The following is a 25,793-nucleotide window of genomic DNA, read 5'->3' on the forward strand; positions in this document are numbered from 1 at the left end:
TGCACACCCTTTTACTTCAGGGGCTTCTGTTTATTCTTTCAAAACAACCCGGATTCAATATATCTGTCATGTTCCTTTCCTCTGACCCTGGGTCTTCTAGTCACCAGTTAGACTCAGCAAACCATCTTCCTGAGACTCACCAGGATGTGTGTAAGTCATTTTGGTGCTGATGAGTTATTTCCTGTCTTCTTGAGGACCAAATTCTCTTCAAGCCTTACAACCTTGAGAGATGACTGACTATTTGTAGGTTGAGCTAAATCCCCTTAAACAGCCAGCCACCAGTGATGCAGTCCCTTATACTCCAGCCTTACAACTTGTTAATTCTGGTTGCTTCAGAGGAGTTATTCCTAGTTTGTCTGGGTGTATAAATAAAATGAAAATCATTCTGTGTTAAAGCCAGCTGAGAACTTCTGACAAAACAATTTTTGTCAGAAGGTGTGTATTTGTCCAACTCAAACCTTTTCTGTTAAAAGGGCCTGGTTAGAACAAAACCTTTGTCAGGTTTTGCCTGAAGTCCAGGGTGGAACTACTGTTCAAAAGCAGAGGCCCACATTATAACCCTGGCCCGGTAGTGTTGACACTTGCCTAGGCTGCAGGAGACGTGAAAGTGGATTTAGACCTACGCCTTGAACCTGAGTCTTCGTATCCCAGGTTATTGCCCTAACATTAAGCCATTCTCAGTGTCAGTCTGGTCCAATTAATTTAGACAAATTCCAACAGGAAAGATTTAAGAGAGCTACCCCAGAAAGCCCAAACAATAGGGCACTCCCCTCATTCAACTCCATGCCCTAGATCAGCTTCTTTCATATATCCCAGGTCAGTGGTGAAACCGCTGGGCTCAAGTTGGCTATCATTCTTTCTTTCTCTCTCTGCATCTCCTCCTGCTTCCTCCTTCACCATGTGCCCCCACATCCCTTCCCCCCCCCCCAAAAAAAAATCCAAAAGTCTCTTGCAATAATTATTAAAGTACAGGAAGCAAATTTCTCATCTAGCTTTTACTGTGATAAACAATCTTTGTTGTTCATAGAAAAGGCAAAGGCACTTTTTACTTTTTATTTTTGTTTTCTCCTCTTTCTGGTTTTATGTTTAATTTTTTTTATTGAGTTGTTATATAGGAGCTTCTCTGAAAGGGCTTTGACTGAACTAATTTACTTTCTGTTTCAAGCCTGTCATCTTTTTTGTTTTAGTTGCTGCAGATGGTGGGACTGAATCTTCTGCCTTAGTTGATGACAATGGTAGTGAGGAGGATTACAGTTATGAGGAACTCTGCCAAACAAGCCCTCGATACCGGCAGCCTGGAGGGGAACAGCTAGCAATTAATGAGGTAACAAGTGGATGCATTCCAGTATGTCTAACTTCTCAGTTTGAATGAGGATAGAGTGTGTGTTTTTTATATACAAGTTCAGAAATGTGGGGGTCAAGAATCTAGAGCATTTTGCCATGGTGTGATTTCTCAGACTAACAGCTATGGCTACTTGCAGACATTAAAAAACAAAACAAAAAAACAGTGGTTTACTTTCAGCTGGGCGTGCCCCCACCCTGAGCCCAGTGCATGCCTAGAAGAAGCAGCGCATTAGTTGGACCTGGCTCTTTCAATGTCTCTATAGATCGGGTGCTTTAGTGGGGGTTTTGGCACTTTACCTAAAGCTGATTCATTAGATAAAAAGCAGCAAAAAGCCCTGCTGAAGCACCCAATCTACACAGGAGCTATACAGATCTATATATGTGGAGCCGGGTGGAAGTAACACGCTGCTTCTTCCAGTAAAGTGTGGGTTGTTTTTTTTAACGTCTGCAAGCAGTCTAAATGAGCACAGATTTCTTGGATCAGGGTTATTTCTCTGCATTTATCGATTTATGCTTTTTTATTTTTCTAGCAGTTTGTAGATTGGTTTTTGTTCACTGATGAACCCTTCTTCTTTGCAAACCCTTTTTTTTTTTTCCTTCTTCAGCTGATAAGTGATGGCACTATGGTCTATGCAGAAGCACTTTGGGACCATGTGACTATGGATGATCAAGAGCTAGGTTTTAAAGCTGGAGATGTCATCAGAGTTCTTGAAGCTTCCAACAAAGACTGGTGGTGGGGAAGAAATGAAGACAAGGAAGCCTGGTTTCCAGCTAGCTTTGTCAGGGTCAGTAATTCTATTTCGTTTTGTTTTGAGCCTAGTGAGGGATCCAGTGCACCACAGCATTACTCCAGGTTGTTAGTAAAATACCAGCATAATAGTGATTCATCTCACTTTGTTAAATATTATTTTACAGTGTTAAATAGGAATTAAATGCTCATTTTTATTTCCCCATTTCATAAAGAGTGCTCCACACCAGTATAGAATTGAAATGGAGGGCCCAATTCTTCATTTCCTTGCATCTAAAAATCAGAATTGTAATTCACACTTTTTATAGGCATACATGACTATGCAAGGGTCAAATCAGAAAAAAAAATATTGGCCCAAAGATTAGAATCTTCTCTTCCATGTATTACCTTCCCTTCCTTTAAGTCTGTTGAAATCAAAAGAATCCCACAAATGAAAATGAGGACAAAATTGATTGATGATTATTTTTACTTCTGCTATGTCTCATGGAGGTGAAAGTGGCAACCAACGTGCTATGCAGGTGGGCAGTACAGACAGAATGAGCACAGAAGTTTTGGGGAGGATGTGGGGAAACTGCTCTACCCAATGCCTTGATATTGTAGAGATGTTCTGAGAAAATACTTCCAGACCTGTTCTGTGGGAGTTCTGTTCACAATCTGAACCCTTTATTTGAAGTTCAGCCAGGAGTCTCATAACAACACAACTCCTGAAAGCATTAAAAGCTATAGCTATATTGTATTATTTATAATATGATGCAGAGTCCACAGTTTATACAGTGGGGCCTCCCTGAGTGAGGCACTGTATCAAAGGTACTCATCTCGCACCCAGTGGATTAAAGTCTAAGTAGGTATGTCAGCAGAAGGGTGGGAGGAAGGAGATGGTGTTTGCCCTACCATATGGGATGGGAGAGTCCTGGATTCTGGTCCCTGCTTGCAGAATTATTTATGTTGGTGTTGTTTTTTATCCAAGTACCTCATCAAGAAAAATGCAGAAACGGTTCTGGAAGTAGGAGCCAGAACACTCTCCCCTCCCTGTCCCCACTCCATCAAAGAAGTGCCCTTACCACTGGGCTTCAGCACTGGGTCCTTCTTGCTTGTTTTCTTTCTGACCCCATGGCTCCTGGACTCTTGACTATTTCATGGCCCCACTTCAACTGCAGCAGTGGAGGTTGTTCCTAACCAACCTATTTTGTCAGCTGGTGCTTATGGCATTCTCCTCAGGAGTGAGAAATACGGTTTTGAGTTCTGCCAAGCTGAAGAGGGCTTTGACCCAGGTCTTCTACTTCCTGGACAAGCATCCTAGCCACTAAGTGTAAAAGGTGGGCGCCGCACCATTTTGGTATTAAACGCCAGGGGAGGGACATGGGCATCAGGCAGATATTGAAGTTGATGAAATTCTAGGCAAATTATTAAATCTGACTTCAATAAAAAAGTGTTTTTGAATCTTTTGATTTCAGATATCAGTGAGAGTGCTCTGTTTCTTAGGAAAGGGACAGGTTCACTGTGAAAAGGGGAAAGAAATGGCTGTCAGTTACTTCATATTAGTGTCATCCTGATTTACCATGAGGAAAAAAGCCACAGCGTATTTATCATGGTTTACCAGTGAACACCAGCAGTACCTGGCCTTTACGAGAGGCCCATTTCCCATATTTACGGACACACAATGCACACCTTCCCAAAAATCAGCCCACCAAAATTGGAGTGCATGTCTTAAGTGGGGAAGCTGTTTGTATTCTTTGCTGGAATAGAAGCATGAAGACACTGTGCTGAAAGATGGCTGCCAGCTTCTCTTTAGATCAGCAAGCAGGAGGGGTGGAGTCAGTGTTAACCCTTTGACAACTGCTCTCAAATTGGCAACTGAGCAGCCAAATGAGCAGTGAAAAAAGTGCTGCCAATTTGGGATGGGCTATGAAAGGGCTAACACTGAACTTCATCTCTCTTGCTTTGCTGTCCCAGAGAGAAACTGACAGCCATCTTGCACCACAGCTTCTCCATAAAAAAGCCAGTTCTAGAACATGACTCTGAGATAATCTTTTTTTTCTACTTTCTGTCTTCCAAAAACAAAGTTGATGTTTTATATGGGGGCATGTGGTAAGTGAGAAAATATGGACATGTGGCAAAAAATAGAGACGGCACCACATTAATCCTGTATGAGCATTCATGGTCATTTGGCCAGGTGCCAGGGATTAGAAACTGGCTAATGTGGTCCCAGTTTTCAAGAAGGGGAGGAAGGATGACCCAAGTAACTATAGGCCTATAAGCCTCACCTTGGAGCTCAGGAAGATCTTGGAGGGAAATCATCAAGGAGCACATCTGTGGGGGGCCAGCAGGGGAGATCATGCTCAGGGGCAATCAGCATGGGTTCATCAAAGGCAGGTCCTGCCTGACCAACCTGATTGCCTTTTATGACCAAGTAACTAAATCCTTGGATGATGGTGTCACCGTGGATGTAGTCTTTCTGGACTTTAAGAAGGCCTTTGACGCTGTCTCTTACCCCATCCTAATCAATAAATTAAGCGACTGTAGCATTGATGCCTACACAGTTGGATGGGTAAAAAATTGGCTAATGGGGCGCACCCAGAGAGTAGTGGTGGACAGATTGTACTCAACCTGGCAAGATGTGAGCAGTGGGGTACCCCAGGACTCGGTCCTCGGGCCTGCACTGTTTAACATCTTCATCAGTGACTTGGACAAAGGGGTTGAAAGCACAGTGTCCAAGTTTGCTGATGACACTAAGGTGTGGGGCGAGGTGGGCACACTTGAAGGGAGAGAGAGGCTGCAAATAGATTTAGACAGACTACAAAAGTGTCCAGATGAGAATAGGATGGGGTTCAACATAGACAAATTCAGGGTGCTCCACCTTGGGAGAAGGAATCCACAGCATACATACAAGCTGGGGAGTTCCCTTCTTGAAAGCACAGAGGCAGAAAGCGATCTTGGAGTCATTATTGACTCCAAGATGAACATGAGCTGCCAATGCCAGACCGCAGCCAGCAAGGCCAGCCATACTTTGTCATGCATCCAAAGGTGCATCTCAAGCCGGTACAGAGAGGTGTTACTCCCCCTCTATAGGACTTTGGTCAGGCTGCAGTTGGAGTACTGTGTCCAGTACTGGGCGCCGCACTTCAAGAGGGATGTGGCCAGCCTGGAGAGGGTTCAGGGGAGGGCCACCCACTTGGTGAGAGGGCAGCAGGACAGGCCCTATGAGGAGAGACTGAGGGACCTGAACCTGTTCGGCCTCAGCAAGAGGAGGCTGAGGGGGGACCTGGTGGCTGCCTACAAACTCATCAGGGGAGATCAACAGCAAATAGGTAGAGCCTTCTTCTCCCCAGCACCACCTGGGGTGACAAGGACCAGTGGTAAGAAGCTGATGGAGAATAGGTTTAGGTTAGAGATCAGAAGGCAATATTTTACAGTTAGGGTGGCCAAAATCTGGAACCAACTTCCCAGGGAGGTGGTCCTCGCCCCTTCCTTGGGCAAATTCAAGAGGAGGTTGGACAATCACCTGTCTGGGGTCTTGTGAACCCAGCATTCATTCCTGCCTGTGGTAGGGGGTCAGGCTAGATGATCTGTTCAGGTCCCTCCTGACCCTAGCTACTATGAAACTATGATGTGCTTGGGATGCTACAGTGAGGAGGGCCTTATAAATACCAGTAGTAAGTAATATAACAATTGGTGGATGAGTGGGGCACAAGCCCCCAGCACTGCTGAAGGTGGGTGGTGTGCCTCAGCCTCCCATCCCCCCCTTCCTTCCTCCCTTTCTCCACATGTTGCATCTTCCCTTCAGTGGCTTCTGTTCTGGCTCTACCAACAGGGAGGGCAGAGAAGCAGCATGTGATGCAGGAGCCATAACCAATGGTTCGTTGTTGCTGTCACCTCCTATTTTTACCACTGAAAACTGGTGGTTTTTAGCCACTCAACATGCGAGTTAGTGGCAAGAAAAGAAAAGGAGGTTCATCACTTTCAGCAGCAGTGAACCTCTAGCTGCTGTTTCTGTACTATGGCTGCTGTTCTGCTATCTTAGAGCTGGAGCTGCTGTTGGGAAGGTGCAAAGCCAGGGGGCAGTACTGCATGGGGCCCATACTGGCTAGTTATGCCTCTGAATACCAACAATGAAAAAATGGGCTCGTTCCTAATACTTTTCCAAGTTTGGGCCTGTTTTGGAGACCTGTTGTTATCATCAGGGATCCTGGTTTTCTCTGATAAAAAATCACAATGTCTCTAATAAAAACACCACAAATTCTCTGATTAAAACCCCCCAAATCTGTGATTAAAATGAAAGGCCACCAGTGCCTCGATCACTATAATAGAATACATTCTAAATAGCTAAATATTTTGGCATTTGATTTTTGGGTTTTTCATCATGGAAAATCAGAGCTCTTGCTGAAACCACTCTGTACACCTCAGGAAATTATGTTCAGAAAAACTCAAAATTAAGTAAAATGAATCACTTTTATGTTTTTTATAAATTAAACTAAATACAACACTATTTGAACCATCCTTAGAAATATATGCGGGTACTTTGTATGGTGGTGGGGTGTGAGGTGTGTGTAGGGGGATTTGTGAAGGTGTGGGGGTGTAGGTGTGTGTAGGTATGGGAGTATGTGGGGTTTGTGGGGAGTGTTGTAAAGGGGAATCAGTGGGTGTGGGGGGTTTGTGGATGGGTGTGGGGTTTGTTGTGCACAGCCCTTACCACTAGTGGCTCAGCAACAGCAGGCAGTAGGCCTTTGGGGCAATTATGTCCGTGGCAGGGAGAGTTCATGGCAGTGCGCACCTCTGTCTGAATCCCAGGGCCTGTGTGTGCTCGCATGGAGCCAGCCTGGCCCACTGGCACGCACCTTCAAACCAGACTAGACTAGCTCTGTTCTGGCCTGTGCGGATCTTAGCACTGTAGAGGCAGGCTTGGTGGGCTCTGTGTCTCCATGTACGGCTTCCTGCTGGGGTGCTGGAAGCCCCACATGGAGGCACAAAGCCAGCTGGCCCCAGCCAATGTTGCAGACTGGGACATCTGCCATCGGGTTGGGCGGGCTCCATGCCTCCACATGAGGCTTCCAGCACTCCAGCGGGAAGCTGCAGATGGAAGCAAGCAGGAGCCTGCCCAGCCCAATAGTGCTCACTCTAATGATAGTAGGTACATTTATATTCTGCTGCTTCTAATGCTAGTAGGTACATTTATATTTTGAACCTCCTCCATTTGTTTTTGGAGTATGTTGCTGTACTCTTTTTGCCTTTTTTATTCTGAATGCAGCTGCGAGTTAATCAGGAAGAGCTTCCAGAGAATTGTGGTAGCATTCAGGATGAAGAGCAAGATGCAGACATTAGTAAACACCGCCAAAAAATTGCTGAAAACAAGGATCAGATGAGAACCAATGTTATCCAGGAAATAATGAACACGGAGCGAGTCTATATCAAACATCTCAAGGATATCTGTGAGGTACACTTTCAAGTTAAATAGCATTCTGCAGGCCCAGTTGAAACAATGTCCTGCATGAGTGAAAGCTTGAATGTTTTTTAAATTTTCAAAAGGTTCTGAACTGTAGTTCAAAGACGGTCTAGCAGAATATTCTCTATGCACTTCTGATTCTCTTCTCTATTGATCTTCATAAAACACCACTTCCTTTTTTTAAAGACCACTTCAGTCTGCACAAGTCAAGAAAGCCTTGTTCATGTGACTGCTGTTTCTATATCATAAGGAATATTAAGTTTTGCCGTCTCCATTTTTGTGGGAATTTACTTGAAGTGTTTTATGCACAGAGATCTGTGCAATAATAAGGTGACTCAATATGGACTTCAGGAACTTGGATCTTTATTAGAAGTGCCATGTGCTCCATGCTGCTGCTTGCAGCCATGTGGTGCCATGTGTGCTTGTGAAATTCTGCAAACCCAAAGAACTTCCTGGTGTCACCTTCCAAATCATCCCCACTATATTTTGTGTTCCAACATGCAGGAACCTACAGGTTATTACATGAAGGACCGTGAAGGTTGTTACATGAAGGAAGCTTGGGACTGAAGCTTTTGCTGTGAATACTTTTAATCCCTAGTGTGCGCTGAGTGTTTAGGCTGACCTTTTATTTGTAGATTTTGTTAATAAAAAGTTATTATGTAGATTGACAAAAAAATCCCTTCTGAATGTTAGCCTTCTTTTCTTTTCCACATGTGATGCCATACGGGGCAGACAGGCTGGGGTGCTCAGGCAGCAGGGCTGGGTTTGGTGGCTGCGGTGGTGTCTGGCAGTTGCAGCTGCAAGGTACCACCACTACGGGGACTGCTGAAAAGCGAGTCCAGCTGCAGTGCTGCCCCAGCCCTGCTAGGTGCCCAGGGGCAGCAGGAGCAGCCACACGTGCAATGGCCTGAGCTACCCCTTGCACTGGGACCAGGCAGGGCTGAGGGACCTGTCACAGGCTGGACACAATCACTTGGCAGGCCAGATTCGACTCATGGGCCGTAGTTTGCCTACCCCTGGCTTTAAACACTTATTGCTCATATACAGAAATACACACACAGATGTATGGAGGTTCTTAGCACCTTTCAGGATTTGGCCTGAAACACTACTGATATAGTATGTCTAAAAGCCAGAGTACCTGTGCATTTAGTGGAAAAGTGCTTATACACATGTTTTCCAAGTGGAATAAATAGTGTTCCCTGGGGCCAAGGTGATTCTGCTTCCCTATAGCAGAGTGAATCACTGAAGGCAGTGCCAGCAGGAGGGTGAGGCTGGTGTAGGCTCACAAATAGGGCTGAGTCAGAAATATTACTCTGATCCAGAGTTACAAGACAGCATAGTGATTACTTCCCTCGTGGGAATTGCACCAAAGCAATAGGAAAAAGGTACCACCTTATTTTGAGGTATGGAGTGACTATACCACTTACAACAGGTAGGTGCTAGGAGGGCAGGGGCACTTTTATAACAATACCCAGTGGTTGCCAGACTCTGCTTGAACCTATTTGCTGCACTGTAGCATTTGCTGTTTGCTGCTACCAGTTCTCAGGGAGGGTCCAACTATAGGGTCTGATGGCATCCTAGTGTATCGAGCTTGCAGATGTCCCCTAGTCACACTTGTCAGGCTCAGTGCTTCCATGGGCCAGATTCCATAAACTTTTGTACATGTATCAGATGTTTTCTGGCTGCCAGCATAGTGTAGTGCAGGGGTGGGCAAAATGCGGCCGCAGGCCGGATGCAGCCCACCAAGCCCCTCTATCTGGCCCACGGGACCCCTAAAAAATTTAGAAAATTAATATTTTTCTGCCCCTGGCTGCCTGTCATGCGTCCCTCGATGGCTTACCAAAACTCAGTAAGCGGCCTTCCACCCAAAATAATTGCCCGCCCCTGGTGTATTGTATCATAAGCTATCTCCAATACTTCAGACTGCAAATATTTGTTGTCCTGCCATATGTATCTCACTGCCTTTGTTCATTTGCCCTTCTATAGGAGCATACCATTTATATTAGCAGAATCCAGAATCCCTACCCTCTTATTCCTAGTTATGTAAAGTACCAGCTGCTTGGTACAGAATGCAGAGTAGACGTTCATCCAAGCAACGTTGGAGTATTCTTTGACATCTGCTTAAAGTCTGACACAAGTGCATTGAACTGAGCCCTTATACTGCTTGTACAGAGGGAACCAAAGGAAGAGAAATGCTTGTAAATGGAATGGTTGGGCTTTTAGATGGCAGCCGGACAGAATCATCAGGGTGCTGCCCATGCTATAGATTTTTGCTATGTACTTTAAATACAATAGCATCTTGAACAATTTTTAATAAGGCTTAATCTGACTGTGTAGGACTGAGCCTTGTAGTAGCTGTGTTCAGGAACCACAGTCTAGACCTGGCAAAGATGGTCTTTAGACTAAGCCCAAAATCCAGATCAATTTGATTTGCCATCAGATGCCTGATCCATTAGATGTCCTAACTTACTGGCAGTCCTGAGTTCAGTATATGGCACACATGCCATGATCACTTTCACACAAAACACAGCCAGTAGTGGTGCTGTCCGCACATTTTGTATAACCACCCAGTCATTAGAGCATTTGGCCAAGAGGGAAAGCTCTGGTTTAGTCTCTCAACCTGAAAGAACTTGAACCCAGATCTCCCACCTTTCAGAATAGTACCTAGCTACCAACTTATAGAACAGGCTAGGTGCGGACACTCTCTGCTTTTCAGCTGAATATTTGTAACTGGGCATCCATGATGGAGAGTCATGGTAGCAGAAGGAGAACAAGCAAGAGAAAGTCTGATTCTGTAGCTAAGTGATTGGAGTATGCTTCTGGGTGGGGAGAGTCCCAGGATTGTTTCTGTTTCAGATGCAATGACTGTCTGATATAAAATGCATGAATAGTTCTGGGAGTAGATTAGAACCTGTTCTCTTAGGGAAGTGTCCTCATTATTAGGCTATGTAGTTTATTCATGCCTAATTTGTAGGAACTGCAGTGCTTAAGTAGGGACACCTACATGACAGATCTGACTGCAAATTATTACAGGGTTCAGTTTCATCAGCACAAGAAAGATCACAGTCTGGTTAGCACAGATGGGCACTTTGTCAAAATTGTTTGCATAGATGGGACACTTAAACAAACTCTTCTTCTACTTGGCCGGTTGTCGTAAAGACAAGATGGAAATTGGTATTGGATATTCTTTAAATCAGTGGTGACCACTATTTTTTGGTAGGCATGACAACAATTAGCCCTGCACCTTCCTCAAGTGCTGCTTCAATTTCCTTTCCCTGCCTGATTGGCCACTCTACTTTCTGCTCCCTACCCTGTACTCCCAGCCCAATCTGCTGCTCTGCTTTGATTCCTGCCCTATCTGCTGCTGTGCTGTCCATCCCCTTCCCAGTCTGCTGCAGGCCACACTCAGAGGCTGCTTGTGCCACTTGTGGCCACCCCTGCTGTAAATGTTGACATCTGGCTGTGTGGAAAATTCAGTCTCCTGTGAAACAGAATTAGGATCAGGAGAATTAGTAATGTAGCAGTCCAGACTGAAATTTGAATGTGTGCATCCCAAGTACTTGAAATCAGAACAGTAAAGATACTGCTCAAGTTTTTCATGTTTTTCCAAATGGATAAAAAAAACCCTCTTTTTGTTTTTGTTTTTCCAGGGATATATTCGCCAGTGCCGTAAGCATACCGGAATGTTCACTACGGCTCAGTTAACCACGATATTTGGAAACATTGAAGATATTTACAAATTCCAAAGAAAGTTTTTGAAGGATCTTGAGAAGCAGTACAACAAAGAAGAGCCTCATTTAAGTGAAATAGGGTCATGCTTTCTTTACCATGTATGTTAATTCCATTTTGCTTATAAAATAAACTAAAATCTGATTAGAAAGTATTAAGTAACCAAGAGAATATGCTTCACTAATTAATGCTGATTACATGAGATACTGTGCATGAGTAATATTTTAGAATTCTTACTGTTTTGGTAAACGCGTTTCTCTGTACATGAATACATTTTATTTTTTCAAAACTTTAATCATCACAGAGGAACAGGACCATTTCCAAAAGTCACAGATTGAATCTTCAAAGTAGCATCTTTATTGATGTTGCTCAATGAAAACTTAACCCCCTAATTTCTCAAATAAATACTGAGTAGGGTTGATTAACAAAAGTAGTAATGGAGGCACATATTCATGCCTGTAAAATTGGAAACCACAAGAGACTTCCAATTCCCAAGGCTGCTTTAAGAAAACTGCTTTTTAGGGTATGGACATGTACATTTATAGCTGCTTTAAAAGAAGAACAGGGAGGGGTGAGAGCTGGGAACATGCAGCAACTGCTGTATTTCTACAGGATCACACAGACATAACAGCTAAACACAAATAAGATGAATTGCCTTAACTTTGACCCTGGATGCAGCAGGATAAAAGTGGAAGCAGTTTTGCTACACATGTATAACTATGGAATGATGCAGAAATAGGAGTTTCATATTTGTATTGGTATTCTTTGATAGTTGGCAGGATTTGATTTTCATAGATAGACATAGATAAACAAATTTATGTGATGCTCCCAGACTGACAGAAAAATATTTCTGTTGGTAGTCATCAAAATTTACATGAGAGACATTAAAAAAAAATCAGGGGTAGAGATAAGGAAATCTGCGGCAGGGTGCCGCTGCGCACGTGGACGCATGCATGCACACACAGCAGCTGCTGCAGGAGCTGGGGGCTCAGCCAGTATGGCTGTGCTACAAGGGGGGTTGGAGGGCCACAGCTGGTAGCCACAGGGGACCCAGTGCCACCAGCCATTCACTCTGCTCAAGTCCTAGCTGGGGCAGGGGCCAAACTTCCATGGAGGCAGGCCCAGCCCGGCCCCTGTTGTTTGGGACAGGGGCCAAATTCCTGTGGAGTCCTCGCCAGGCTGAGATCTGCGGGAGTTTGGCCCCTGTCCTTGCTGAGACTTTGGCAGAGCAAGGAGCATGTGGCACCAGGCTCCTGGGTGCTACCAGCTCTGCTCCTCCAAACCCCACTCCGAGCACAGCCTTACCAACACAGCCCCCAAGTTCTGCAGCTGCCGCCATGCATGCATGTACGTGTGCGTGTGTGCTAAATTGATAAAAATCAAAAAACACCCTTAATCTCATGCAACTCTGTAAAATTTCAATAGATAAAAATTGAAATAAATGCTTCAAATAAACATCAATTTTAGCTATCAAAATGAAAACAAGGAAAACCAAATTCTGCCAAGACTATTGATAGTGGTAAAGTTGTTAGTGATACAGTTGCTATGCTGCTGTGTCGGTACCGTTAAAGTGTGGTTGAATATCATGATTTTGGGGACCTATCTAAAATATTTGTTCATGGCTAACCCCTATGATTATGAGCCAAAAAATGATTTTTAAAAAATAAATACTTAAGTTTTTCCCCTATTTTAAAAAGTAAAAATATAAAATTGTCAGTATACATTAAGCAGTTGTAAAGTAGATTCCCCAATGTTTCCCAAATGGGTGGTTGTTCACTTTGGGCAAAGTTTACAAGATGTCCAATTAAGATAACCAGAAGGGCTTATAACTTCTGTGGGACTCTTTGTCTTTTGTAGGCCAGTGTTTTAGCTAAAGCTTTTATTTATTTTTCCTTTATAGCAAGAAGGTTTTGCCATTTATTCAGAGTACTGCAACAATCATCCCAGTGCCTGCGTTGAGCTTTCCAACCTAATGAAACAAGGCAAATACCGCCACTTCTTCGAGGCCTGTCGCCTGCTTCAGCAGATGATTGATATTGCTATTGATGGTTTTCTTTTAACACCAGTTCAGAAAATCTGCAAGTACCCTCTTCAGCTTGCAGAATTACTCAAGTATACTACCCAAGAGCACAGGTAAGAGGATTAAAAAGATATGTCTTAAGCCATAAGAGCACCCTTATTGCTAAAGCATTCTAAACTATAAGAGTTTTTCCATGTAGTGGTTCAGCCAGTCAGCAGCCCCTTCTTCAGGCCGTCCTTCCATTTCTCATTTACTTCTCTGTAAGAAGCCAGGGACAATGCTGTCACATGGTGTAATGCCTCAGCCCTGTATTTGGAATGCTACCACAGGGCTGTGCTTGTTATCAGACCACATCCCTATCTGCTGCCCACTGAGAAAGAAGAGGAGGAAAATATAATCTAAAAATAACAAAGGAGACCTCTTTCTAGAAAGTTAATCCCCCTGGAAGCATGCTTATAAGCAAAAGACTGGTAAAACCTTGGCTCCAGTTGAAGTTATTGGGCATTTGCCATTGATTTTAATGGACCCAGGACTCATTTTGTGTGGTAAAATATTTCTAAGCAAAGTGGGTAACACAGTAGCATTGACTTGTGTATATATAAGATCCAAGGTAGTAGAGATTTGGGCTCTCTTCATGGTTAAGAGCTCTGGCTAGGGAAATATACGTACAGTCGGTTACAAACTGTGGTTGTGTTATATCCATTGTATGGGATGCATTTGTTTGCCTACATTTCACAGTGATTATAACGATATAAAGGCAGCATACGAAGCCATGAAGAATGTAGCATGCCTGATCAATGAGCGTAAGCGAAGACTGGAAAGCATAGACAAGATTGCACGTTGGCAGGTGTCTATTGTTGACTGGGAGGTAGGTTTCACCCTTACAATTTGCAAGGATTTAACAGCAAAGGAATTTGGGTACTGTGTACTTAAATGGCCTCTGGGGTATGTTCCTTTCTCCGTGGGTTTATGGTGCATGCGTTTCATGTGGTCATTGTTCAGTTAAAAGTCCAGTTGCTTCCTTTGCAATGACTCTGTTACTTATTATCTCATTTATTACTTACAAACAGTGACAGCCGTAACCTGCACTCCTGTCTTTGAGAGTACAAAAAAAAATGTGAAAGAGGGCAAAAGAGAGTTTGTTTTAGACTGGGGTTACTAGCCCTGATTCTGATTTCTTGATTGTTTTATTAGCATTTGCTGACATTTCATTGATGCTTAATGGTATTATGCCTGATTTCTACAAGTGTAAAGGAGAACAGAATTAATTTTGTCTAATTTATTCTACATTTTATTTTTATAGTTTTTAAAAATGAAATGAAAGTATAGCTTTTCAGTTATGTGGCAAAATGCTAATCTTATTTCCAGAAGAAAAAATGTATATAAAGAATAATTAGCACAATAGAAATATTACTAATTAGTAACATGGGCTGAGCTTTTTAAAATATTCTTTCTTTCTTTTTCACATGTACGATATTAGGGGGCAGATGTTTTAGCCAGAAGCTCTGAACTAATCCACTCAGGAGAACTGACCAAAATGTTAAAGCAAGGCAAAAGCCAGCAGAGAACTTTCTTCCTTTTTGACCATCAGCTTGTGTTTTGTAAGAAGGACCTATTGAGAAGGGACATATTATACTATAAGGGGCGGATTGATATGGATGAGATGGAACTTGTGGATGCTGAGGATGGCAAAGACAAGGACTTCAACATTACTGTGAAGAATGCTTTTAAAATTATAAATAGAGCAACAGATGAAGTTCATTTCTTCTGCGCAAAAAAACAGGAGGATAAGAAAAGGTGGATGGAAGCATGTGAAAATGAAAGGAGAAGAGTGCAGGAAGACAAAGAAATGGGTGAGTGCAAAGACTTGACAGTACAAAACATAGTTAAAAGAACAAGAAAAGTTTTTCTCTTTTTTGGATAGATTCTCAGTCTCTTTGGACAATTGTGCCTGTTTGCCACACATGAATGCCCACCACTTCCTAAACATCTGCATGTTTTCTATTATCCTGCAGCTGGGGTTTGCAACAGATACAGCTCTGTGGCAGGCTAGATTTACACCACATAGTGGCCACAACTATATGAGAAACTGACTGCACAGTAGCTCATTACTACTGCACAGTAGCTCATTACTACTGCGCAGAAGCATTGTGTGGCATGAAGCATGATGCAACACTACTGCACAGTAATAACGAGCTACTGCACAGTCCGTGTTGCCTAAAAGCGATTTGGTGACATTACTGTGCAGTAACTCCAGTTACTGTGCAGTTATTTAGTACTTGTGTGTACAAGTAATGACTGTGCAGGCAGCATCTTGTGTAGACATGGCCAGTAACAAGTAGGTAGGGTGAATACACTTACGGCAGCATAGAGACTTCTCCCAGATTGCAAAAGATGGTTCTGGGCTAAGTGACTGTGCAGGGGATGTAGTCCCAATTTGGCCACAGAACAAGAGCAAAACTATCTCAAAACCAGCACTGTGGCTCTTGATCTGCACTAGAAACTAAGTTCCCATTGCTTGGCCTACCCCCTACTTGTGCTCCCTTTTCTCCATGTAAACAAACCTCTGGAGAAAGGCCTCCAGAGTAGAGCTCTGACACACAGAAGACTTAGAAACCACCATGCAACCCATCCAAACCACCCTTTCACTGCACAGTGGAAACCCATGTAGTTCTGATAGGTTACTGTGGCTCTATACAGCTTCAAGGATGTGACAGGAGTTGCTTCATGAGGAGGAGCTTAGAGTACTAGTCGTTAAAATACAAAGTAATATAACTCAGCCGTTGACTGGCAGTCTACTAGTCTAAAGGACTTTTATTGTAAAGCCAAGCTCTAGCAGCCTTAGGTCCATGCTGCCCATGTAGCATAATGAATATGTACCCAGGAGCCCTGAATGCTTATTTTAATCCATTTAGTCATCGGTAGGTACCTACCGAATTTGCGATGTTATGCATTCCATGAACTACAGCGTTGCCTGTGAAATCCAGGCAGTGCCTGAAAAACCCGTGGCGGGGAACCCTACCCCACAATTTAGTGAATGCTGTGCTAGCTCATCAGGGCAGGGGAAGTGGGGAGGGGCTGTCTGCCCAAAGGGCTGCTGGCAAGGTAGGTGCCACCCCCACCTCCTGCCACTGATTGACTGCAAGGGCTGCTTGTCTTGTGGACCTGCCCCTTTCTAATCCAGGACAAGGGGTGGGGCTGCACAAGGACAGGCCTTCCAGCCAATCAACAATGAGGGGTGGGGCCACATGACAGGCAGCCCCCATAGCCAATCAGTGGCAAGGGATGGGGCCACTGGGCCCCTCAGCCAGTCAGAGGCATGGGGGGCCTGCCACGTTCCAACACAAAACAAGTTGCAGAAGAAGAAATGCGTGGTGATAAATGAGGAAAGAAATAAGGTATGACCTGTATGCTAGGGTCAGTGTTGCACAGGATCTTGCAAATCTGAGAGCAGTGATTCAGTCAGAGTATCAGGGGCACCTTGGGGTGCCACCAGAGCCTGTGAATCTGATCCTGTAAGGAGGTAAACAGATGAGCACAGGCTAAGGCTTGTCCCTGCTGGGATGATTCCCCACTCCCACTGCCCAGCCTCTCTGTAAGGAAGGTAGTACTATAATATATACATTAGTTTTTCAAATTGGGTGCCACTCAGTTTCCTAAGTTACAGAGGGGTGCCTTGAGTCCAGTGCGGGGGAGCTTGAGTCCAATGAGAGGGGCCTTGAGTCCAGAAAGACTGAAAACCACTGTCTTGGAGAGAACCACTGGCCACAATTTTTCCTATGAGCAAATGGATTTGGGTTTTTAATTTAAAATGCTTCATTGTCTTAGATTGGTAAAATAGCATTAGTGTAACAGAGTCAGCAACAAAAGATTCAGAAAATATAGACATAGAGGAGGACTGTAGTCATAGGAAGCATAACACTGATTTTATGGTCCAAAGGAAAATAGTTGGAGGAAAAAACCATTGGGGGTTGAAGTAATGAAAGATATCTGCTGTCATGACATTTATCTTTATAAGTGAGAGAATTCATAATATGCTTCAGGTTTTAGATAGCAGCAAATTAAAATTGGGAGCACTGTGAATATGATTTCCTAGATGACATTATTTACAAGTTAATAACATTTTAACACAATCCAGAGCCTTTTATTCCCAACCTATCTATAACATGCATTCCTATACAGGAGGAAAATAGGAAATGTTCCTGTGTACACCAAAGCCAATTCTGATTTTTTTACAAATGTAAACCTATTTACTTTTATAGGTCTCCTTTGGATTTAAATCAGTGAAAATGAGAAAAGAATCATGGAGATAATACTGTAGTCCTGGCACTTCAACTCCAGGAAGCACAGTACGCTTGGGGCAGGAAAGAATTCCACTGACTAGCACTCATAATCGGTGCCTAACCTTTCTGTGGGCCAGCCTTCCTCAGCCACATGGCAGTCACTCGTACACATAACCTCAGTTACAAGAGCAAACTGGGGACACCCCGTCCTGTAGAATGACACGAGACCTATAAATGTGCAAGCAAAGATATATGTGAAATAACCTTTTCTCCATTCTGGTTGACACGCATGGTGATTAAAAGAAAGCAATACCCGATTTGTTCAAGATTGTCATGGAGGTTTGCTAGTTTGTGCCCTTACTTTGAAGTTCATTTATAGGCTTAGAGAGCTTTTTCAGCTTTACTAAATTTTTTCTTAAATTCAAATCAGGATACATAAAATGAATAACATATTAATACATTAAAGGACAATAGATACTGAAAAAGTTGATCTGAGGGAAACTGGTAACTTTTCCTTTGCAGGCAGGAGCACTATTTCAACAGGATTGTCTGTCACACAAATATTATGGGATTGATTTTTCTTTCACATATACCAAATTTATATTACTATATAAATTTGACTTCTTTTAGTTAACCCTCTTCTATCCCTGAGGGAGTGAAAGTCAATCAGCTCCTGTATTTACATTTAATGCAGTCCAGTAGTACACTTATAGATACAGTGGCTCCCAGAGTGTTATAAATTCACATAACTTACTTTAGTGTTAATTTGCATTTTCATGTCTAATTTAGCTATCAGCCATGTAAAATGATATTTGGTTTGTCAGTTGCCAGTGACTACTAGATTCAGGTGTTGAAGGACATGTATTATTTCGCAAAAAAAATAGCATTAATCTGTGCTGAGGGCCAGTTTGTGATCTCCTTTGTGTCTGTAAAACCCTAGAATTAGACTAGTATAATAGAGTAAAATTTGGACCTGTTTCTTTTTTCTTTTTCTTTTTTCTTTTTTTTTTTAAAAGGTACATTATTCTTAAAATGACTTAGTCACTGAAGTATCACTTACTACTTTGCCCTTTTCTTAATTATTGGTCATCACAGAGCAGATAAAATATTTTAATGCTGACACCCTAATTTATCCTTTAATATAGGAATGGAAATTTCAGAAAATCAGAAGAAGCAAGCCATGCAAAATGCCCGAAAGTCAAGGCATGGGAAAATTAAAGGTGGGTATTTAAGAAGTTTTAATTAAACAGGTTTCATTGTTTTGATTACAGGAAATAATATAATTTCAACATAATCATTCTGTGATACTTTGCTAATCTTTTTTGGAGACAAAGTCAAAGTGATATAATTTAGCATTTATTTAAATTTCAGAGCCTTTTGTAAACTACTTACTATATAATCCTAATGATTTTCTTCAGATGGGCAAGTCAGTATTATCACTGTCTTACAGAGGAAACTGAATAGAGAAGTTCAGGAGTTTGTGTATGAGTACGTACATAGGGTGTCTGTCAGATGAGATCATAGAATCATAAAAAATGAGGGTTGGAAGGGACCTCAGGAGGTCATCTAGTCCAACTCCCTGATCAAATCGGGACTATCCCCAAGTATTTCATCTCATCCATGGCTTTTTCTAGCATGGCCTTAAAAACTTCAAAGATGGACATTCCTCAGCCTCTCCGGGTAACCTGTTCCAGTGCTTTACTACCCTCCTAGTAAGAGAGTTTTTCCTAGTATCTAACCTAAACTTCCCTTGCTGCAACTTGAGACCATTGCTTCTTGTCTCAAAAATCTGTTGCCAAACAAACAAGACCTCAGCAAGTTTGCAGATGAAACTAAGCTTGTGGGGGGAGTAGTAGATGCACAACAGCTTGGTATCATCTGCAGACTTGTCATCTGCAACAGATTTTTGTCCATTTTGTGTAGCTTCAAGGAAAAATTGTGATTTTTTTTTGGTCTTTTTCAGTATTCAGACCAACTTTGATCACTTTTTGATGGGTTGAATACATGAGCTGAGCAACTGGGAGACAGTGTGTCCAAGTGAGGGAAGTTGTTTAGGGATAGTTCTCTCCCTTAAGAAGCTGAAAAAGCCATGATGAGTCTTTTAATGGATTAGTCATTGACCATACCAAAATTTTGATCTTGATGAGATATTAAATTATGAGAGATTCTTATATATGTATTCATTTTAAGCATTTTTTGTATCTAAATAGATACGAATGAAGGTGGCAAGATTCAGTCAGGTTTTCAGTGGTAATAGCTGTGTGGTATATTAGCCACCTTTCTTTCTGAAAGGACAATGCCTCTGCATATGCTGAAAGGCTTTCCAAAAAACTGCTAATTTTTCCCAACAGTACTATAAAACTGTAAATACTGTACACATTTTTGAACTTGAATGATTGTTTTTGCCCAGTGAAGACAAAACTAGAAAAGTTGCAGATATGGTGGGATCTGATCAGCCTGCCTTTGAAGAGTGCAAAATTCTCATTGACTTGACTGAAAGCTGGATTTGTCCCCTGGTATTCTCTGTCTGTTCTGTGGGTTGTTTGCTTTGTCATCTGTCTTATGTGCTTTCGTGACCATTCCCTTTTACAGGAGTAAGTTATAATGGGTGCCCCATGCCACCTCCACACCAGAGTTTACACCCTATCCATCAGCGCCACATCACCGTGCCTACCAGCATTCCACAACAGCAGGTTTTTGCCCTGGCAGAACCCAAGCGCAAGCCATCCCTCTGGCATACCATCAATAAATTTACTCCATTCAAGAAATGAGAGGACTAAAATCTTTGGAAGGACAGCAGCTGATGTTTCCCTGAGAAGAATCTTTGGGATGTTGCTGAACTTATTGGAGCTCAGTGAATTCTCAGTTTTGGAAGGAAACACTTCGGCTCCCCTCAGCCCTGAATATCACCCTTGTCTGGAAGGAAAATGAAGTTCCTGAGCTTCCATGATGAAGAACCGAGGTTGTTCTGAAGTAAACACTGACCTGTCAGTAAGCATTGCTAATGAGGAGCAAATCCTTTTGTGACAGAGACAGATTGCTACTAGTCTCTAGCAGCAGCATTTTATCATTCTTTTAGTTGTATTGGATTAATGGTAGAGTCATTGAGGTCATTTTAACATTTCAGTTTTCTTAACACTGAAATAATGGGCAAATTTAAGTTAGGACATTTTTTCCCCTCAGGGCATATTTGCAAGGAACTTGGGGATTTTTCTCCTTCCTTTTGGAGCACAGAGCAGGAATTGGGATCAGGTGAGTGAATCTCACGTAGTTTAACTTTTGCTATGGTTGCTGAATTTGATGGACTGATCTCCTGTTTTTTTCAATTTTTCTATAAAATTGCCAAATTGGCAGAAGACAGTTCTGCAAGGCCTTATTATTTTTTAGGTTGGAGCAGGGGATTTTTTTTGACTATCAACTATGGAAACCTGAACAGAATATAATGTAAAATAGATTACAAAGATTTATGCATTAACTGCATAGGAGGAGTGAAGAGGAATGGCCCACTGTTTCTTTGGGTGATTCTTTTCAGTTAGCATACTATACTGTTTGCATGTCTGCACTTCAGTATAAGAAATTATTTCATTACTTGCCTACACTTCTTATCCTGTGAGACTCTCCTCTATGCTTGTAATAAGTCTGTATGTTTTCAGTATAAAAACTAAAGTGTTTTTTAAATGTTGATAATGTGAGCAAGGAAAAAATGCAACATGAAGGAATCGTGTAAAACTACTGGCACTCTATAGATAGCTTTTGTTATATTATTCTCATACACTGAACTCCTCATTTATACAGTTTCATCTGGAAAATATATGAACTGTAACTAAAACATCCATTAAGTTTCTGAAGCAGTCTTTGATTCTGTACTTTTTACACCGATCAAGTGACCGTGGGTTTCGAAGGATTATTTCTTCACATCTAAAAAGATGGCACCACCATTATGACAAAAGCAGTTGGTAAAATCAGAAATGACTTTGACTGAAAACCATCAATTTCTGTTGGAAGAGAAGGACCTATTTTGCCTAACATCAGCTCTGGCCAGTTTGCATTTCCCTGATTTGCTTTGTTTTCCTTGTGACATGAAGTTGATTTAGAAGAATACCTATATAAAAAGTCCCCTATGAGAAAACAGGACTTGACATTTGTAGCACTGTTATTTTTTCTCATTAAAAATTCTCAATATTAATGAGAGTTGGTAACAAGTATGGTGGGGACAACATATCCTGTAGGTTTCAGAATTGATTTTTAAAGGATTTCTTTAAAAAAAAATTACCCTTGCAAAAGTTATGCTGCTGAATCAGGGGCATTATTTGATGATAAATGTAGATTCAGGAGTGTTCTTTAACTATAGATAGCCTGCTTTGTTATGAATCAATAAAAATAAATGATGAATAAACAATAGGCTAGTGATCGGGCATTTTAAAACATTTTTTAAAAAAACCTTATTTTAAACATTTGTTTTTTCACCTCTCTGTTGTTACCCTCTGCATTTTTATTTATAGCCAGTATTCTATAGCCCAGGCATTTGAAGGCTGCTTGATTTAATAAGTGTGTGGCAGCTTCTAAAAGTATAAAAGACCTTAATAAAGATGTATACCAGTACATGTTTGTCAATAAATGTATTTAAAGAACACATCCACCTCAATTTTAGATGGACATATGTACAAGCTTTTTACTAACAAGTGGTTTTAATTTTAAATGATATGGTTTTTGCAAATTGTACCTTTTGAAATGCCTTGTGTACATAGCTCAGCATTGTAACTGTGAAGTTTGGTGATACTCATCTGAATTATTTGCTGTGTGGTGAACCTTATTTCTTCTGCTTTCTCATACTGATCATTGAAAAACAGTCTGAAATATTTGAAAATTGAATTATTCACTGATTATTTCTTGTTATCAATTATTCATCTTAAAGACTGGGCAAGAAAGTTGTTGATACAGTTATCTGGGTTGTTTGAGTTTTTTTTCCTTTTCAGTGTTCAAAACAAGCTTTCTCCTGTCAGATATTTTTAAAAATAACTCTGAATGCTTTATGTAAATGTAAGAAATACATTTTCAGATGAAGGCACAGAAGCTTGTCCCTGCCCAAAAATGGGTAGCTCTGTTGTGTTTCTAGGTGCCGTTTTTCTGGTCAGTTGTCAAGTACATATATAAAAATGAAAGTTGTATATATGTAGTGGGTATACAGAAGTATTAGAAGACACCACTTCACACTGAAAAAAGTTGTCCTAGGTACAAGAAAAACCTAAGAGTTTGGGCAACACTGCACTCAACCCAGGTTTCTATGCCATGTGGGATAATTCTGAAGAATTTGTAAGAACCATCTCTGATTGTGTATTTGTCAAAGATAAAATCTACTCCACACCAAGAAGCTGGTTCCTGTGGCAGTTTATGGAAGCAATATAAGTTTCTAGATGGATTTACTGACGTAAAAGTCAATACCCACGAAAGTTCTTCGTGCGCTGCAGTGCTGGTGCCTTTACCTTGGGAATGAATAGTATGGCATGTCTGTGTTTTTGCATGCTCTAAGTTCCCTTCTGCAAAAGAATTTAATTCATTTCAAGAAGATGAAAAACAAAGTATTTTGTCACATAAATTACTCAGGACAGTTTTATGCATGGTACCTTACATACAGAAGTGGTTTTGTTGCCATCTTTTATGCATCTTTCTTTGCAGTCTAATCTTCCACCAAATGAAAAAGACCAATATGCCATGTTTGAGTGCATTTTTTTTATCTCATTTATTTATATGTGGTTTAGGAATGTGCTGACTTGGCAGGAAGTTTGGTGAAATATAACAAAACAGACCAAATCTAGATTCCATTGCAGTTTTCTTTTTTCTTTTAACAAATCATAGTTAAATTAAAACACAACGATGTTATCCACCAGTCAAAACAAATATTAACCAAGAAGACCCAAATGATTGTAGAGTTTAGAGGAAACAACTATTAATTAAATGTAATGGTTAACTGCTTTATCAAAACTTCCCTTGAACTGAATCTCAAGTTGCTGTCATACCTCTGATGAAGAAACAACTTTTTATTTGCATAGCAACACAAAAGTCAGAATTCAGTGGACATTACTTTTCTCTCATTTTTGTGAGATTAAGTTATTTTATCATGTTCTAGGGTCATCACTAAGTACATCACTGTGCCTGATTAAAGTAAAGCTCAGCCTGACAAGAGCATTTCTTATTGCTTATTGAGCAGATAACCTCAGAATTTAATGCATGAAAAGTCAGTAAAGTATAGTCTTTGTCCAGTGTTTTCCTTAAGTTAGGATAACACCAAACAATAGTTTCATCTGACTTCAAGCTTTGATCAAACTATTTGATCAAAATAATAAGACTGTTTTACAAGTGGCTTTTGCCATGCTAAATTTTATACTAATATATGACAGTCAAATATAGTAAAGGAGATGTAATAGTAGTGTGCTACCTTTAATGTTTAGTTCTTTTTTAAAATGATCATAGCTTAGAGTTAGAGTTTTGGAGCCAAAGGTTCTTAGCCATAACAAATACTGTACCTTTCATTGGCTGCCTTTCTCTTTTTTTCCTACATGTGGCATTTGTATGCAGGAGATGCCTTCTGAGTGCTATCTAATTTAAGACTATTTGTTGTAAATATTAGGGATGACTTGCTTATATATTTTATTTTGACAAGTGTTTTTGTAACATTTTATCTTATGTACATGCTTTGTGCATCTTACCATCTGTGGGCTGTTACACATGTTGTAAATCAAGTGTGATGGCTACAGAACGTGACTTGGCTGTTGACAGCTGAAGTACAATGTATAGGACTGCAGTAACTTGAAGTATATTTGTTCAGAAATAATTGTGTTGCCAGATTTATTTACTTTCAGTACATTGTAAATGAATCTTTTCTGGAAATGAATACAAACCTACATTCCTATTATTTTGCTCTTATTGTACGTTTTAATTACATGATATACAAAGCTGAAGTTCTTCCGCTGTGTCTTATAAAATTTATTGTGGAACAGTTTTTTTAAAAGTTTGGTGTTTTTTGTCTGTTAGATCCCTTTGTTAAGGTTAAAATACTTTGTGTCTCCCCTGCCCCCTCCATACTTTTAGAGCATAAGTGTCATGTTCTCTGTTATTGGTTTTATGATTGTTCCTACCTGTGCTTCTCAGTATGGGCTTGTTGTAAACAAAGCACGTCAGGCTTGATTGTAGGATTTAATTCCTAAGCTTCAGGAGAAAATATAAAATATTTGTTTTTGCAGCACCCTTGTGCATCTGCCGTGACCTTTCCTAATCTGGATCTGACAGAAAGGAGCCACAGTCCCTCATGGAAGCAAAAATAAATCACTAATGAAGGAGGTACTGTGTAAACTGATGGGAGAATGATGATGCTGGTTTATACCAACTTTTGAGGTTTAAAAACTAATTTCCCATCCTGTATTAGAACTTTAACAAATGCTTCTACAAACAGTGAGGAAGTGGAAGCAGGAGTGCATGAGAACGTGAGAGCACCTCATGATTAGGGCATTTAGCCTGAAACACAGGGAAATTTCAATTCAGGTTCTGAATAATTCAGGGCAGAATTTTTCTTTCCAGCTCACTCTGATTCAGGCACTGACTGGGAACTGGTTCACAATTGTGTAAAGTGCTGTGGCTCTGCCACCAGGGGGTGGAAGTAAGCACCCAGTCCAACATGCCTCTCAGTGTGGGGGATGCTTGCACCTATGCTTTGAGAGTCCCAGGGGATGGGTGACATGGCTGGAGCACTGTTGCCTTTCTGCTTTCCATTGTTTCCTAAACATGAATTCAATAAACTTCAATAGCCTGCAAATGACAGAATTCTCTGTGTGCTTGTCTGAATTGGAGTTGGAGGAGAAATGGTTGGACTCATGTTTTCTGGTTCCCAGGGGCTGGGGGATCATGATGAGGGGCCGTTGTCAAGTAGGGAGAGAGGACATAGCTAGTTGGTAATAGCTTTATTGACCAAAAAATGCAAGTGAAAAAAAGTGCCAGAAAAATATTTTTAAAAAGGGGCAGTAGAGTTTCAGCTACATACCAGAGTAAGTAGTTGAGTCAATGTGGGTGGGTGGTTAAGGAGCAAAGCAATGTGGTGTGCCTGGTGGCAAGGACTCTGATCAAGCATCCTGGCCAAGCACTTGAGCCATCGCACCTTCCCCTGATCCTTGGCTAATGAGATTGCCCTAGTTTTCTGTGGAGGTGAGCAACCAGACTGGCTGATGAAAGCACCGC

At 41.4% G+C, this 25,793-nt stretch overlaps 1 protein-coding gene across 5 annotated transcripts in view; it reads left to right on the top strand.

Annotated features, from left to right (window-relative positions):
* Window positions 1-25,382, top strand: part of SPATA13 (spermatogenesis associated 13) — a 129,792-nt gene extending 104,410 nt beyond the window's left edge. For 4 of the 5 annotated variants that reach the window (XM_019497354.2, XM_014595937.3, XM_014595938.3 and 1 more), the window contains 9 exons: window positions 1,188-1,324; window positions 1,950-2,129; window positions 7,338-7,523; window positions 11,183-11,362; window positions 13,162-13,394; window positions 14,020-14,149; window positions 14,762-15,134; window positions 18,710-18,784; window positions 20,157-25,382. In XM_019497354.2, coding sequence (XP_019352899.1) covers window positions 1,188-1,324; window positions 1,950-2,129; window positions 7,338-7,523; window positions 11,183-11,362; window positions 13,162-13,394; window positions 14,020-14,149; window positions 14,762-15,134; window positions 18,710-18,784; window positions 20,157-20,335 — 1,673 coding nt within the window. In that variant the 3' untranslated portion in view covers window positions 20,336-25,382. The remainder of the gene's footprint in view (window positions 1-1,187; window positions 1,325-1,949; window positions 2,130-7,337; window positions 7,524-11,182; window positions 11,363-13,161; window positions 13,395-14,019; window positions 14,150-14,761; window positions 15,135-18,709; window positions 18,785-20,156) is intronic. The other variant, XM_014595939.3, reaches the window with a different exon arrangement.
* Window positions 25,383-25,793: the final 411 nt, after the last annotated feature.

The sequence above is a fragment of the Alligator mississippiensis genome, chromosome 1 (genome assembly GCF_030867095.1).
Source record: "Alligator mississippiensis isolate rAllMis1 chromosome 1, rAllMis1, whole genome shotgun sequence".
Taxonomy (NCBI): Eukaryota; Metazoa; Chordata; order Crocodylia; family Alligatoridae; genus Alligator; species Alligator mississippiensis.